At 40.4% G+C, this 17,662-nt stretch overlaps 1 protein-coding gene across 1 annotated transcript in view; it reads left to right on the plus strand.

The window, feature by feature from the left end:
* The window catches only part of LOC126267346 (E3 ubiquitin-protein ligase MYCBP2), a 1,244,949-nt gene that overhangs the window by 22,370 nt on the left and 1,204,917 nt on the right, over positions 1–17,662 (plus strand). The window contains exon 4 of the mRNA XM_049972469.1: positions 15,121–15,323. Within this exon, the coding sequence (XP_049828426.1) occupies positions 15,121–15,323 (203 nt within the window). The remainder of the gene's footprint in view (positions 1–15,120; positions 15,324–17,662) is intronic.

A 17,662-nucleotide genomic window follows, 5' to 3' on the forward strand; every position in this document is an offset into this window, starting at 1 on the left:
GTGAGATAAGCAGCATTTTGATGAGGTCTTGGTGCCCAGATACAGTGGCTGTGTGCTTATGAGTTGTGCTTGTGTGAATGAGTGTGAGTGTTTTTTCCTACTTTTGAAAAAGGACTTTGTCCAAAAGCTGAAATATTTCTGGAATTCTTTTTCATTGTGCCTATGTGCAACTCAGAAGGTGAGTAGCATTATATCCTGTTCATATTCATGATTTGATAATAGTCACACCTGTCAATGCCTTCCTTCTTTGTAACTGGAATTATTACATTCTTTTTTAAACCTGAGGATTTTTTTCCTGTCTGGAAACTTGTTCTTGGATGCCAGTAGAAGAGAGTGTAGAGAATAGATAGAGGAAACTCCATTCAATACAATGGCTTCTGTGGGAAAAGGTACATTCCAAAAGAATGCAAGAGCTCCTCCTTCCTTACTCAGTGCACCCACTGAGATGTAACATATCATGTTGGGGAAAGTGACGTGCAAATCTCACATTTTGTAACCAATGAATGATGATCATGATCTTTGCAATTATTGTTGCATGTTTGTTAAGTGTTATGTTTCGAATAGTATACTGCAGGAAAGAGTCTGTGTTCCTCATATGCATGTTCATGAGCTGAGCTGAGATGGATGTAGTGTATTAGCCATATGGAGTGCCAAAAACAGTCTTCCCCATTGTAGTGACACTTGCTGTTTGACTAATTACTCCCTGCCATCACCACCCCATCTAGGAAGTGTGCTGCGGGCCATGGAAGAGTAGATCATGATATCAGCATTATTGTTACAGAAACAAAAGTTGAAGCTGTTATTAAATTTGATTAAATATCCATGCTATGCTTGGAAAAGAACTGTCAAATGAGTGGTAATAATTGTCTGACTTGCAAGCATATTTTTTGTATACAAAGTTGTATTAAGTGTGACCAATTGTAACTGATGGTACAATATATTTATATATGAAAGAAGTTGTCTTTTTATTATTTGTCCATTGAAGAAACAGGTGAGACTTGTCATTTCCAGCACAAACTGCAAAGGAGAAGCAGTGCACCGTCAGAAGATTACATGGTTTAGCAGAACAAGAAACTCGAGAGATATTTGTGCAGCATTTTAAAGATGTTGTAACTCGAAATTTCATGGCAGTAGTAGTTTACACCAAGCAGCATTGTGCATCACCACTATATCTGTACCTTGTGTTTTGTACCACTGCAAGAGAAGAAGTGATAAACAAGGGAAGTAGCCATGGTGGACAAAGAATTTTGAAATAAAGAAACTGGCATGCCATCACATTCACAGCTAACTACCCTAGTGCTAATATGAACAGTATTGTTTGATGGCAAATGTTCCTCCAAACAGGGACAAAACACTAGCTGTAAGATATTTTCCAGTTTCTCCCATTCAGAATTAGGAAGCAGAGCACACAATTTGAAGACAGGACATACCTGTCATAGTGGTCTCTATTTGATTAAATGCTCATACTGATATTTTCCACTTCATGTAATGTCGGTAACAGGTTTGTTAATATAAGTTTCTTTGCCATTTGTCTGTCTGTTGTTTTGTCCTCCCTGGCCTGAAGTTTTTGTGTCCAGTGCATTTCATTTTAATGGTGTGGGTTTTTCTTTTGTCTCTATCTACAAAAAGTTGCATGTTGCAGGTAAACAGAAAAAGGTTGGTGAAAAGTGATAATTCTATGGTGGAAATTTCTCACTGAAAAAATTCTCGGTTTCTGTTGAATATTTATTTTGTTATAGTATTCTACAGAATACTTTTGTTAATTTTCGGATCAGTATGTTTGAAGGCATTGTTCATTTGATCTTGTTTGTCTGTTAATGCTGCTTGTCCCATAACATGTCATTTGCGATAATGAAGATGTTTTGAGAACAGCCTTCTTGAGATGTTTTACAACTGGTGCTCTGTTTATGAGTTTATTATTTCTATATAATTGTGCAAAATATTCTGTTTCTTTGTAAAAACCTGTTTCATGTATTTTTTATTAATTAATTTCTGTTTGGGCAAATTCTTTTCTTTCACTACATTGTTACATTCTTATCAAGATGCTTCTGTCTTGGTACAAATATTTGTCTTTTAACAGTCATCTGCTGCTGACATAAGAAATTTACTAAATTTCTCCCTCTTCACTCTCATTCTTTGTAGGTAAGTTAATGAGTGTTATTACTTATCTTTATTTTGTATAGAATCAGATACACGTGCGTGGTGTCATGGCATTTTCCTATTGTCCTAAGTTTAAATCAGAGGCTCTTGGGGCGTTTGCACCAGCACATCGTACACACTCCTTGACTTTGCACCATTGTGCTGTCTTTCTCTATACCTATGCTTGTCGCGCTAGCTCCAGCGGTCTCAACCATTTCCAAGACTTCATCTCTGTTTTCATCATCATTGCCAAATACTTATGTGCAGTGGGTGGAGGGCATAGATCGGTGGGAAAAGATTACTGGCGCAAATGAGACTTAAATAATAGTAACAACAACAATAATAATAATAATAATAATAATAATAATAACTTTAATTGTGCTACTAAGATCTGGAACAAGGGATTGGCTGACAGGAATTCTTACAGCATTTTTTTAAATTATAGTTAGAAATACTTGCATATTAAAGACAAAACAGAAATAAACCCTTCATATACACAAGGGGAACTGAACTTAGAAATATCATTGATTCACCGAGCCAGTGCTATACTGGAAAGTGGTATTCTGCTGCATATGGGAGCTAATGTGTGATTCATTGTGTCTACTATTCTTTATTACTGAATCTTCCATAAACGTCTTCCCAACTCTTGCTAAATGTAGACTAACTTTAAAACTAGCCCTAAGAGCCTGTTTGCAGCACCCTTCATCATTTTCACCCTAAATTAGTGAAAAAAGATTGTGTTAGCAATAATACAAATAGAAACAAAATCACATTTGAGAAGACTGTAAACAGACTTTAGTTCATTTCGTAGAACTTTTAACCAAAATAAACCTGTTAAAGCTCTGATACAAACCTCATTTCTGGACACAGAATTCTGTTCTGCTAGAGTTTTCAACTTCCTTAATTCTTACTGTTAGGCATCCTCCATGATTTCACTGTACTTTTGTGAAGTTTCTTTCACTAGACAATTTTCTGATACAAGTAATTACTGTGTTGCAGGTTAGACATTTGACTTTATTGTCACAACTAACAAAAAAATAAGAAAGCTCCCTCTCTGGTTTGAGTGGACATTCAGAAATCTTTGCTTTTCCTGGAGCAGGTTGTTCCAGTATTCTAGTAGCTGTATTGCGCTTATACATTTCAGTGTCGAGCAAGCCATCTATCAATGCACTCGACGGTTTCATTGTGCAAGTCGAGTTGAGGCAAATTAAACTAAGATGGACTGATGCGCCATGCAAATACACTCTGCATCTTGCTTTTCATGCAAGTGATTTTTCCCCATGTGAGAGGCCCTGGTTTAAATGCATGCATTTTACACCCTTTCAGTAAGACTGAAGTTTAAATATTCAATATGGTAAACAGCAGATGTGATTGTGCCTACAGATGCATGCATTTGGTTGCTTGCATGATCGTGAGTGTGTGTACTCCAAAATGAGTACAGTTCTCTGACTACAACATGTGTATATGTGGCACACATCAGTCAGTTGCAGATCATTGGTTGTCTATCTCAGTTTTTGTTTATTGTTTCAATCTTGGAATACCCATTATTGTAAAATTACTGCTTGTTGCTTACATACGATTACGAGATGTCTGGTATCCCAACCTGATGACTTTGAAAGCCCACTGGTTGGCATGAAACTTGATCTTGGCTGATATGTGGCACTGTTACAGCTGTGAGCACTAGTATTGCCTTACTGCAGCCCTGACCTTGCTGTATCGCAATACGTTGGTGGCAGCACTATAAAGTTCACTGCACCATGGCTCCACCTTAAGTTGTGTATTCTATGTGTGCTCTTACAGTTTTCATTACACATTGCTGGTTTGCTCTCAGTTGTTTAGTCTTGGTATTCTTCTGTGGTGTCTCTGTTGTGTGTTTTCTATTGTTGTCTGTCTTTCTGTTCACCCTCAGTGACCAACTTTTGATGACCCTAGCCACTCGGTCCAACTTCAGTGGATTCTTTACTCATTCCTGGCCCTCTGCTAAATCTCATCACTGTATTGACCACTAAGGTTGTAAACCTCTTGGAACAGCAACCGCAAAAGTTGCTACTGCAGCAGCAGTTTTTGCAGTAGTTCTGACAACAGTTTCAACAACAGCAACAGGAGCAAAATGAGTTGGTCTGTCAGGAAATTCAGCTTCTGAAGTATCAACTGCAGGTATAGGCTACTTGCCCAATATAGGCTGTGGCAATTTCTCAAATGCAGAGGCACCCACACAACTGTCCAGACACGGTGCTTCATTTCTGCCAACTACACCTCATTCCTGTATCCTTATGGACAGCCATAAGAAGAAATTTAATGACCTCTGTGAGGCTGGGAGATTGAACCAGTTAAATCAAGTACTGTGCCATGCCTCTGGTAGTGGTCAAGAAATCCAGCTATGCTGTGATTTTAAATACACTGTCAATGCCCAGGTACAGGTCAAAATCTACACTGTGCCATGTCCAGAAGACCTCATCATGGAGCTTGTTGAAGGAAATATTTCTCTAAGATTTACCATTATGTGCAGATCCCACTGGACAAAGAATTGCAAAACATTGTGGTTCTCAATACTCCCTTCAGCGTTTACAAATATGCTTGACTTTTGTGATTTCTTCCACTCTGGCACTTTTCCCGAAATATCTGGAGCTGTTAACCATACCCATATGCATCAGGACTGCCTGTGAAATCTTTGCACTCTGTTCACTGTATTATGAAATGTGGGGCTAAAGTACTGCTTAGACAAATGATAGTTTTTTTCCAGGAGCAGGTGGAATACTTGCTCAGCAAAGAAGGGATTCAGCCAGTTGATAACAACATTCCAGCTATTGACTCTCTACCATGGCTCCAAAACTTGCAGGAGATGGAGGCTTTTTTTGGGAGAGGTAAATTATTATTTAAAATTTCTCCCAGAAGTGGCCCACATCATGCATCAATTAAACCATCGCAGAAAAAAGGCAATCAGTATAGGTGGACAGCCACCTGTCACCATGCTTTCACACAGTTGAAGCATGTGCTGCACTCGGCATCCTGTCTTACATCACACCCACTCCTTCTGGCCACAGATGACACTCTTTGTGACATTGGGACAATGCTGGCACATAGAAACAATGATGGAACTGAGCCACCCATTGCCAACATGATCGAAAATAACTCAAAAGGACTACCCACAAATCAAAAAAGAAGTCTTAGAGATTGTTTTTGTCATTAAGAAATTCCATGTTTACCTGTTCAGACTGAGTTAACTTTAATTACAGGTTACAAATCACTATTAGCACCTCTCGAGCTTCACTTCAGTCTTGCAGAACAGACAACACAAGGACTCCAGCATTGGGTGCTTTTCCTCAGCTACTACAATTATACCATTAAGTACAAGCCCATAGCACAACACACAAAATCAGAACTTGTGGCACTGGACCTAACCTTGGACCAGCAGCAAATCTCATGTTTCCACATAGAATGTAGAGGCATCTTGAATAGCCTTACCTCTGCAGTTGCACGAATCGCAGCAGACATTTATCACGACTCAGTGTTATGGCACGTCATGCACTTTGTGCTCTATGGGCACCACATATACTTTTTAAAGAAAACTAATCTAGAGCTCCGGGCCTAGGCTCACCTACACCATCCATCTGTCAGTTATCAACAGTGCTCTCATGATACATGCTGAGACTGATACTCAGTGTCTCATCATCCCTGGCACCCTGTGGCATCGGGCTTGAGAATTATTCTTTATGGGCACTGGGGAATGTGACAGGTGACAATCCTATTGCTGCAACACACTTAATGGCCAGGTTTAAACACAGACATGGAGGCCACAGTGCACAGCTGTCCCACTTGCATCCAGCATTGGGCTGCACCACCTAAATCTTTCAGTCCCTGGCTCGCGTTCAATTGGACATTGCACATTGCAGGACCATTTCTGGGATCTATGTGGCTGAAAGTCAGGGACGCTTACTCCGATTACTCATATGTGATCAGCACAATCCTCATCACAATGGACATTACAGTTAAGGTGCTCATCCAGATTCTAGCCATCAAAGGACTTCCCCAAACCATATTATTGGACAATGGGCCCAAATTCATGGTGACAGCTTTTGACTGTTTCTGCATCCCCATCTTTTTAATTCACTATTTCACCCATATTTCAGTGGCAAGGCAAATTGTGCTGCAAATGTTTAAGCAGTAAAATAAAAATCTCTCGGTGTATGTGCCGCGTCAATTCAGGATAAAACTCAAAGCTTTCGAACAGTACCTTCATGGTCGTTGTCAGGGCTAAAACCGACTGTTGTAAACTAGCGAGGCTTCCATTTTTATATGCAAAGGACGGCTTGTGATTGGCTGGAATACGTCATAGCAACAGTGATATGGCGCGTACTGAAGTGGTGCCCTCTACTTCCATAAATGTAGTTTCTATACCGCGTTGCTTGCAGTGCCATCCCTTGAATCAGGAGGTAAAGTGTGGGAGGTTTTCCTCCGCAATTTTTCTTTATCCAGTGCACTACGTGTCATATCGCTGTTGCTATGACGTATTCCAGCCAATCAGAAGCTGTCCTTTGCATATAAAAGTGGGAGCCTTGCTAGTTTGCGACAATCAGTTTTAGCCCTGACGATGACCATGTAAGTAGTGGTCGAAAGCTTGGAGTTTTATCCTGAATTGACGCAGCATGTACACCAAGAGATTTTTATTCAAGAAATACATTGCATGGACTGAGCAGTTTACTTTATTATTTTATTATTTATTAGGTTTAGGGATACAAGAATTGAATTGGTTGAGTGTAAATAATAAAACTCACTATACTGTGACTTCTTTTATCGTAACTACTAAAACCACATTAAACACCATTTTTATAAATCACTACCTTGTGCTCATTCCTCAGCAATAATTTGATTAGTGTGTTTGATGATGGAAATGTGGTTTCTTGCTGAAATACTGTGCCCCATGGACAGAAAAATTCAGTTTCCCACTGTAGTGAAAGATAATAAATATTTATTACAGTTGGACTTTTAGACGATGATATATAGATGATGATATATCACATTTAAACTGTGCATCAGTGTCTACTGTCAAACTGATACTTACTTTGTGAGATGTCGCAATTGGCTTTGCTTCAGTAATTGATTATCGGTTACTTAAATTATATCTCAGCACTCAAACAATGTCTTCCATTTGCATATCTCCTTCTTGCTGACATTATCAGCTGATTAGAAACTGTATCTCCTTGTAAAATTACACCAATCAAGGTGATAGAATGGTCAAGGCCATGGGCTCTCATTTGGAAGGATGGCAGAGCAAATCCCTACCCAGTTATTCAGATTTAGATATCTGTAGTTTCTCTAAATCACTTAACGCAAATGTTAGAATAGTTTCTTCAAAAATTGCACGCCCAATTTCCTGCTCTATCCTTGCCTAACAAGAGCTTGTACCCCATGTCTGAGAGACCTTGTTGTCAGTGGGATACTGAACTCTAACCTTCTTTCCACTCTTCTACTGTTACTTTGAATGTATCTCTCACATGCTCTTCAGCCATGTCTCCCAAGTTGAGTAGTACCTGTTGAGCATACCTTGGTTAATGTACCACATTTGTTTATTTCTGCTTTCTAGGTAGCACTGTGAGACGTGGAATTTACTATGAAATTACTGATGATATGTTTGTGTTGCCTATCTTCCTCACAATCTCTGTTACCTCACTTTTGTCTCCATACTCTTCTTTTATTTTTCATTCTAATAGCATTTCTTTTGTATTTCTTCCCTTTTTATTCCTTTATTTTACCTTGAATGGTAACAAACTGGTATTAATTCTTGGAAGTTCATGATTTTTGTGCCTTTTGTATTGCTGCTGTTAGTGTCCTCCTTGTGCCCTTGAATGATGACAGAATACTGTAATTAAATGATTAATCACTGCTCAATAATAGGGCTGCTGCAGGTGGTTCTCATCACCTGTAATGAATTCATTAAGTCATATATCACTTTTTAAGTCACATTATGAAGGAAAGTCTTCAGGGATGTGGAACAACTCAAGTTATAAATTAACAGACAGAAGCAGCCGCAGCACTTTTGTAAAGTATACTAACAACTAATTCTGACTAGTGCTGACCTGCTCATACTGATAGCTACTTTCAGAAAGCTGCTGTCCCTCCTGTTGCACTACTCTACTCAGGTTCTGTTTTAATTTAGTTCTTCATTTATGTAACTTTATGAATATCACTGTTTCTGTCTATAAACTGGCAAACTGAAAACACATTCAATACAAACTCCAGAGTTAAGCAGATTTTACATAATTGAGTCCAAAAATTCTTATAAATTATAAGAGGAGAGGTTAATAAGATTTTCTTTTACTTTATTTTTTAATATCTAGAGATTTTCATATTTTTGCCTGATGTCTACCAGCAACCTGACTTTGCAACCTGATATTTCCATCAGAGTACAGGGTGAGCATTAATAAAACCAACAAACTGCAGTGACATATTGCTGACTGAAAATGGAGGAAAAAGGGTACTACGAATATGTGTCTGGAAGTTAATCATTGCCATGGTAGATGGCACTGTCACTTACCACGTGCTGTGTCTGTAGACCACAGATGACAATTGTGCAGATTGATGCTACAAGTTCTCGTAAAGGCTGCTTGTTTGGTATAGAGAACTGATAACAGAAATCCCATAATTGTGATGGTCTGGTGCAAAAACCACCGACAAAATCCTTCTCTTAGAGGTAAATCCATTGCTTATAATCCTTGCACTTGTTGCGGGTGGTAGGGATAGGAGCAGTTGTTATACAGGATACACATAATTATGCTCTGGCATACACCACATTGGCAGGCTACTCGCCTGTTCCTTGTACTAGGGTTCTGATGTGTCTTCACTCGTGATGCATGCAATTTCTGAGAGTGTGCATCCATGCAGTTCACAGTCCTACTCATAGAGGTTCCCTGGGTCAGCCTCCTGGTGCACTCTGGTGAGCCATGAAAGAAAAAAGCATTATTTAAGTGATAGCAAGTTAGTGCTTTGTCTGTTCTTTACTTTGTATTATTGTTGTCCAGTCAATGTTTTCAGTATCTGTATCTTACATGTTGCTCTATAAAGTGTTATACATCATGTTTGTTCTTTTTATAACAGGTTTGTCTCAATATCCTGTACAATTTGGTCCTCCAAATTTGGTGCACTCACAGTCCGCTGCCTGCACATTTGTCTGTCTGAAAGGACCCATGATCGCACAAATCCTCAAAAAGGGTGTCAAATGGTGTGCTATGTGGTTGGTGTCTATGAGGGTACATGTTTTAGTGTACCCATGATGCCTATCAACCATTTACATCTGTTTTGCCATAGAAAACACCATCTCACCTTGTTCCTGATACGAATACCGGACCATTCTGCTGCTTACAGTATGCTGCATCAGTCACACAGCCTGCAACACACAAGGAACACATGGCACACTGTCAGAGGAACTTTCATTCATTGGTGCTGTCTAGTGTGGCAACAATGTGTTTCTGGATGCATTTTCATAGGATGTTCTTTCCTCCATTTCCAGTCAGGAATACGTCCTGCAGTTTGTCGGTTTGCTTAATGTTCTCCCTACATAAATCCCCATTCTGAACCCTATATGTGGACACACAGTCTATATGTAAATTACTTTTACTTTTAGTATTTTGGTTGTAAATTTCTTGAGTCATACTAAATTCACTCTGACTGTTAGTAGAAGTAACATTAGAGGGTAAGTGTATAGACATGTAATATAGAAATGATTAGGTTCCTGTTTTTGGGTATTGCTTGTGTTCTGATGAGCTAGTCTTAAACTAGCTGATCCCTTATTTTTGGATCATATTTATTGTTTGTTTATCTTTCTCTGTCATATAAATGCATGTTTTGATTTCAATACAGTGTGCTAATGTCTTTCATTGCCTCAAATGAGGTACCACATTTAGTAGAACCAATTTCATTTGCACTTCCTGATTTTTCATCCATGAAGTTGTAGAAATACTCATTCAAATTACGTCCAATTTAAATAACCTTCATGCCTTGGCTTCTTTTTCCAATTATTGTACTATTAAATTAGTTCAATAACAGTCATGATAGGTTGCTAGTCACCACATGCAAGAGATGTTGAGTTGCAATCAGGCACAATGAAAAATAAGGCTAAGGTATATTCAGCTGTCTGACAAATTCCTTCATCAGGCATAGAAAATTTGCGCACATTCACACAAACACAACTCGCATGCATATGGCTGCTGTCCTTTCTGGGTATTAAGGTATGACTGCGACTGCATCTGAGATAATCAGAAATTTTTGCTGGGTGGGTATCATGGGTACTGAAGAGATGTGGAGGGGTAGAGGTAGGTGGGTTGGTGTGAGAGGTGTTCATGCTACGTGTGAGAAAGTGCAGGGACATAGTGGTTACAGAATAGGGCTGCTAGATGTGGCACTGTGTGGCTATGCTCGGGTAGGGTGAGGTTGGGGATGTGGAGGGAAGGGGAGGGGGGTGGAGGGGAGGAGAGAAGTAGGGAAGAGAAAAGGACCATGCAGATTTGCTGATGAGATAGAGCAGGGAAATAGATAGGCATGTGGTGGACAGACTATCAGAGCTTGAGGCCATGGCAGTTATGGAAACAAAGGATGTGTTGCAGGGACAGTTGATGGGAAGAATGCAGACGGTACAGGCTGTGACGCAGTCGTTAAAGTTGTGTTGGGTGAAGTGTTTGACAGCTGGATGGCCCAGCTATCTACTGACGTCACCATCATTCCCCAAATCCCTGTTTTGCAGAAAGAACTGCAATCCACCACCTAAAGACTGATCATAACCTTATACTCCTTCCTCCTCACAAAGGCTCCACCACTGTGGTTATGAACTGCAGATGGAGGTACTCTGCCAGTTGTCAGACATGTCCACCCACAAGCCCTGCCACAGTGACATTCCAGGAATCCTGCATGATCTCCAGTCCGTCCTTAAATCCCTACATCCATCTCAGAACCATCCTCTCTCTCTCACTCTCTCTCTCTCTCTCTCTCTCTCTCTGTCTCTGTCTCTGTCTCTGTCTCTGTCTCTCCCTCCCATCTCCCCTCTCCCCTTCTCTCCCCCTCCCCTTCTCCCTCTCCCCTCAACCCTACCATTCTCTGCTATCCTACCAGAGATGCCTTTGTGGACTAATACCTTCAACTTACTATCCCTAACCTACCTGCCTATACAAAAGATACCAACATTTTCTTCTACTAACTCTCCGCAATTTCTGTTCCTTTACCACCGTGAAATCTGCTTGCCTGTGTCAGTTCCACTTCTGACTACAATGACATTTCCAGTGCACATGACCTTGCTGCTACAGAACACTATCTTTCTCAGTGCCCAATTGACTCTTAACATACAACCTCCTTCCTGACCGTCATGACCAATTATATCCTCAACCACAGTTACTTCTCTGTTGAAGGTATCATCTACAAACAACACAGCAGTGGGCACCCACATTGGTGTTAACCTATTCATGGCCCATCTAGAGGAAACCTTCCTAACTGCCTAGAATCTCGAACTAGTCACCTGGTTGAGATTCATTGATGAAATCTTCATGATATGGATCGAGGATGAGAACACCTTACCCACATTCCTCCACCTGGTCCTACTCAACCCAACAAGCCACCTTCCTTGATGTTGACCTCTGCTTCAAACATGAATACATCACCACCTCATCCATATCAAACCCACCATCCATCAACAATACCTCCACTTCGACAGCTGCCACCCATTCCATACCAAGAAGTCCCTTCCATACAGCCCAGCCACCCATGGCCGACATATCTGTAGTGACGAGCAGTCTCTCTTAAAATATACCAAAATCTCACTGTAATTACCCTCTGATCTTGAACAGAAACAGATATACCATGCCTTATCTCTCTAGTCACCCTCTACCTCTCAAAGCCCTTCCATATGGCCACAGAAGAGCATTCCTCTCATGACTCAGTACCACACAGGACTGGAGCAACTTAATCACATTCTCCAGCGAGGTTTTGACTACCTCTTGTCATACCCTGAAATGAGGAAGGTCCTACCCACTGTCCTCGCCACCCATCCACAGTGGTATTATGCTGCTCACCCAACCTACACAATATCCTCGTCCATCCTTGCTTAACCCCTGCTTCTAACCCCTTGCCTAATGGCTCATATCCCTGTAATAGACCTGGGTGCAAGACTTGTCTGTCCCATACATTCTCCCATCACCATCTACTCCAGTCTAGTCACAAACATCACTTGTCCCATTGTTGTGATGAATACAGGGATTAGCGACCACAAGGCAGTTGCTGCTAGGCTGAATACCGTAACACCTACAACCATGAAAAAGAAATGCAAAGTATATCTATTTAAAAAAGCTGATAAAAATGCTCTTAACGCCTTTTTAAGATACAGTCTTCACTTCTTCCGATCTGATCATGTAAGTGTAGAAAAGTTGTGGAATGTTTTCAAAGAGATAGTGTCAACAGTAATTGAAAGATATGTACCACATAAATTAATAATTGATGGTACTGATCCCCCATGGTACACAAAACAAGTCAGATCGTTGTTGCAGAAGCAACGAAAAAAGCATGCCAAATTTAAAAGAACGCAAAATCCCCAAGATTGGCAAAGTTTTACAGAAGTTCGAAATATAGTGTGTAATTCAATGCAAGATGCTTTTAATAATTTCCACAATGAAATTCTGTCTCAAAATCTGGTAGAAAACCCAAAGAGATTCTTGTCATACATAAAGCACACCAGTGGCAAGACACAATCAATACCTTCACTGCATGATAATAACAGTGAAGACACTGATGACAGTACCACTAAAGCAGAGTTATTAAACACAGTTTTCCGAAACTCCTTCACCAAAGAAGACAAAGTAAATATTCCAGAATTCCAATCAAGAACAACTGCCAAGATGAGAAACAGAGAAGTAGATATCCTCGGTGTAACAAAGCAGCTTAAGTCACTTAATAAAGGCAAGGCCTCCAGTCCAGATTGTATACCAGTCAGGTTCCTCTCAGAGTAGGCTGATAAAATAGCTCCACATTTAGCAATTATATACAACCACTTGCTCACAGAAAGATAAAGACTGGAAAATTGCTCAAGTCACGCCAATACCCAAAAAGGGAAGTAGGAGTAATCCACTGAATTAATTGCTCAAGTTACGCCAATACCCAAAAACGGAAGTAGGAGTAATCCACTGAATTACAGCCCTATATCACTAACGTCGATTTGCAGTAGGGTTTTAGAACATATACTGTATTCGAACATTATGAAGTACCTCAAAGGAAATGATTTATTGACACATAGACAGCACGGATTCAGAAAATGAAACGTCAATCACCAGTTTTCTCCTCTGATTGCGAAAACATTCTGTCGGCACCCACCTACATAGGGAGAAATGATCATGATAAAATAAGAGTAATCAGTGCTCGCCCAGAAAAATTTAAGTGCTCGTTTTTTCCGCGTGCCACTCGAGAGTGGAACAGTAGAGAGACAGCATGAAGGTGGTTCATTAAACCCTCTGCCAGGCACTTTGTTGTGAATAGCAGAGTAATCATGTAGATGTAGATGTAGATAAGCAGAGATATCTGTGAAACCTCGTGTGGTCTATAAGCCAAGCAGCAACTACTGTGGCATGCTAAGCAAGAAGGTGTCTATCTATATGAATGGCCACTTACAAATTGTGGCCAGGAAACAGCTGGGCTACCCAGTTGCTGAACACGCTGTGCAACACAACGTTTTTCATTTCAATGACTGCTTCACAGCCTGTGCCATCCGAATCCTTGCTACCAACACCAACTTTTCTGAACTGGGCAGGTGGGAACATCCTATGTTCCCGTAAACCCCCTGTGCTCAACTTAGTTAGTCACTGCCCTACACCCACCTGTCCTCTTCTTTGTTCCCCTGTTGGCACTAAACAGCTTTGTATTCTGCCAGTGTACCTGCAGTTTTTCTACTTCTCTCCTTTTATGCACCCCGCCCCACCATTGCTTAACCAGCCGACTCCACCTAGCTGCCCTACCCTCTCTCCACCACATCCCTATATGCTCCTACACGTAGCGCTTTACCGTCCCCCACCTCATTCTTGTTATTACCCCCCCCCCTCCCCCCTCCCCCCTTAACCTCCTCCTTACCTCTCCCACCGAGATTCAGATTGCTTCTCCCAACATGTGCAGTTATTCACAGTCTGGCTTGGCAGCCAGAGACAGTGGTCATTTGTGTGAGATTTGCATTTGTGTGTGTGTGTGTGTGTGTGTGTGTGTGTGTGTGTGTTCGCGTGCGCGCGTGTGTGTTCTCTAATTCAGAAGAATGCTTTTTGGCCAAAAGCTTATTTGTTTATAAGTCTTTTTGTTGTGCCTGTTTGCCGCTCAACACCTCAACTACATGGTTAGTAGCAGTCTATCCGTTTCATAATATTGTGTGCAGATTTTCTATGCCTGATGAAGGAATTTATCCGATACTTGAATATATCTAGCAGTATTTTTCATTATGTCTATCTGTGACTCAGTTCTTTCTCTGTGTGGTGAGTAGCAATCTATCCTTTCATACCATAGTTATTTCATCCTAGCTTGTTCATTGTTTGTTGAATCAGTTTCAATTTGTTAAATGCTTACATTTGCTTTACCACAAGTTAGAGCTTTATACTGTATCACTGGATAATATCATGAATTTGGGTTTGCACTCATTAAACTTTGGACTCACTAAGTCCTATACTCACCAGTGTTCATTTACAGAGTTTTCGTTGTATAGCCATGACACTGACTTTGAATTTCCACACATATTAATTACAGAACTGTTTTATTGTTCAGTTTGAGTAGCAGTGACTTGATGTATGTTGGAAATACAGTTTTCATGTAGGAACTTACCACAAAAAAGAGACAGTTTTCATAAAAAAAATTTGGGGTAGTGTTTTATGTCTAAGAAGACATTAGAAAAGAGTGTTATTTTACTATTATTGTTGTAAAAATAAGAGAAATATATGCATAAGTTACAGTCTGACTTTACTGGATGTGTTGCAGAACCACTGTTTGATCTGTTACTGGATCTGGCTACTTCGCATGGGCCAGAAACAGCAGCTGTTGATGATGGGAGTCACTTGACAGCAGTGGCCTGTTCATGCCTTCTAGCCCTTGTTGTTGTTCGTGGTGACACAGGACGTCTTCTCAATGCAACTGCTGCTCTTCTAATGTCACCACGTGCATTAGCACTGCAGAATATACATGTGAGTTTGCTCTGCTTTTGTCTTTCTCGATACAGAGGTTTAATTGTATGTAATTAGAGATAGGAAAAAATTATTTTATTTTATGGCTGATTTCAGTGTAATTTTTTTACCTATTTGGTAGTAACTTTTTGCCAAGTTTGGTGTAATTTTTTTGCAATTTTGTTGTTTGTTGAATCAGTTTTGGTGTTAGTTTTTGCCAAATTTGGTGTTATTTTCTCTGAATTTTGATATTTGTTTTTGATGACTTACATGTGAATTACTGTATGTTCTTTCTTTTTGCCTTATTTACAGTGTTTTGTTGAAAATTAAATATATCTATCAGTTACATTATACTTTAAAAACAAAGATTCCAAGACTTACCAAGCGGGAAAGCGCCGGTGGATAGGCACAATAAATAAAACACACAAACACACACACAGAATTTTTAGCTTTCGCAACCGACAGTTGCTTCTTCAGGAAAGAGGGAAGGAGAGGGAAAGACGAAAGGATGTGGGTTTTAAGGGAGAGGGTAAGGAGTCATTCCAATACCGGGAGCGGAAAGACTTCCCTTAGGGGGAAAAAAAGGACAGGTGTACACTCGCGCACGCGCGCACACACACACACACACACACACACACACACACACACACACACATCCGTCAGCACATACACAGACACAAGCAGACATTTGTAAAGGCAAAGAGTTTATATTTATGGACATTAGTATCACATTATTGAAAAAAGAAATTTATATTAAGCGTATTAAATTTCTACATCTACATCTACATCTACATGCCTACTCTGCAATTCACATTTAAGTGCTTGGCAGAGGGTTCATCGAACCACAATCATACTATCTCTCTACTATTCCGCTCCCGAACAGCGAGCGGGAAAAACGAACACCTAAACCTTTCTGTTCGAGCTCTGATTTCTCTTATTTTATTTTGATGATCATTCCTACCTATGTAGGTTGGGCTCAACAAAATATTTTCGCATTCGGAAGAGAAAGTTGGTGACTGAAATTTCGTAAAAAGCTCTCGCCGCGACGAAAAACGTCTATGCTGTAATGACTTCCATCCCAACTCGTGTATCATATCTGCCACACTCTCTCCCCTATAACGCGATAATACAAAACGAGCTGCCCTTCTTTGCACCCTCTCGATGTCCTCCGTCAATCCCACCTGGTAAGGATCCCACACCGCGCAGCAATATTCTAACAGAGGACGAACGAGTGTAGTGTAAGCTGTCTCTTTAGTGGACTTGTTGCATCTTCTAAGTGTCCTGCCAATGAAACACAACCTTTGGCTCGCCTTCCCGACAATATTATCTATGTGGTCCTTCCAACTGAAGTTGTTCGTAATTTTAACACCCAGGTACTTAGTTGAATTGACAGCCTTGAGAATTGTACTATTTATCGAGTAATCGAATTCCAACGGATTTCTTTTCGAAGTCATGTGGATCATCTCACACTTTTCGTTATTTAGCGTCAACTGCCACCTGACACACCATACAGCAATCTTTTCTAAATCGCTTTGCAGCTGATACTGGTCTTCGGATGACCTTACTAGACGGTAAATTACAGCATCATCTGCGAACAACCTAAGAGAACTGCTCAGATTGTCACCCAGGTCATTTATATAGATCAGGAACAGTAGAGGTCCCAGGACGCTTCCCTGGGGAACACCTGATATCACTTCAGTTTTACTCGATGATTTGCCGTCTATTACTACGAACTGCGACCTTCCTGACAGGAAATCACGAATCCAGTCGCACAACTGAGATGATACCCCATAGCTCCGCAGCTTGATTAGAAGTCGCTTGTGAGGAACGGTGTCAAAAGCTTTCCAGAAATCTAGAAATACGGAATCAACTTCAGATCTCCTGTCGATAGCGGCCATTACTTCGTGCAAATAAAGAGCTAGCTGCGTTGCACAAGAAACCATGCTGATTACGTGTCAATAGATCGTTCCCTTCGAGGTGATTCATAATGTTTGAATACAGTATATGCTCCAAAACCCTACTGCAAACCGACGTCAATGATATAGGTCTGTAGTTAAATGGATTACTCCTACTACCCTTCTTGAACACTGGTGCGACCTGCGCAATTTTCCAATCTGTAGGTACAGATCTATCGGTGAGCGAGCGGTTGTATATGAGTGCTAAGTAGGGAGCTATAGTATCAGCGTAATCTGAAAGGAACCTAATCGGTATACAATCTGGACCTGAAGACTTGCCCGTATCAAGCGATTTGAGTTGCTTCGCAACCCCTAAGGTATCTACTTCTAAGAAACTCATGCTAGCAGATGTTCGTGTTTCAAATTCTGGAATATTCCATTCGTCTTCCCTGGTGAAGGAATTTC

The sequence above is a fragment of the Schistocerca gregaria genome, chromosome 4 (assembly GCF_023897955.1).
Source record: "Schistocerca gregaria isolate iqSchGreg1 chromosome 4, iqSchGreg1.2, whole genome shotgun sequence".
In the NCBI taxonomy this organism is placed as follows: Eukaryota; Metazoa; Arthropoda; class Insecta; order Orthoptera; family Acrididae; genus Schistocerca; species Schistocerca gregaria.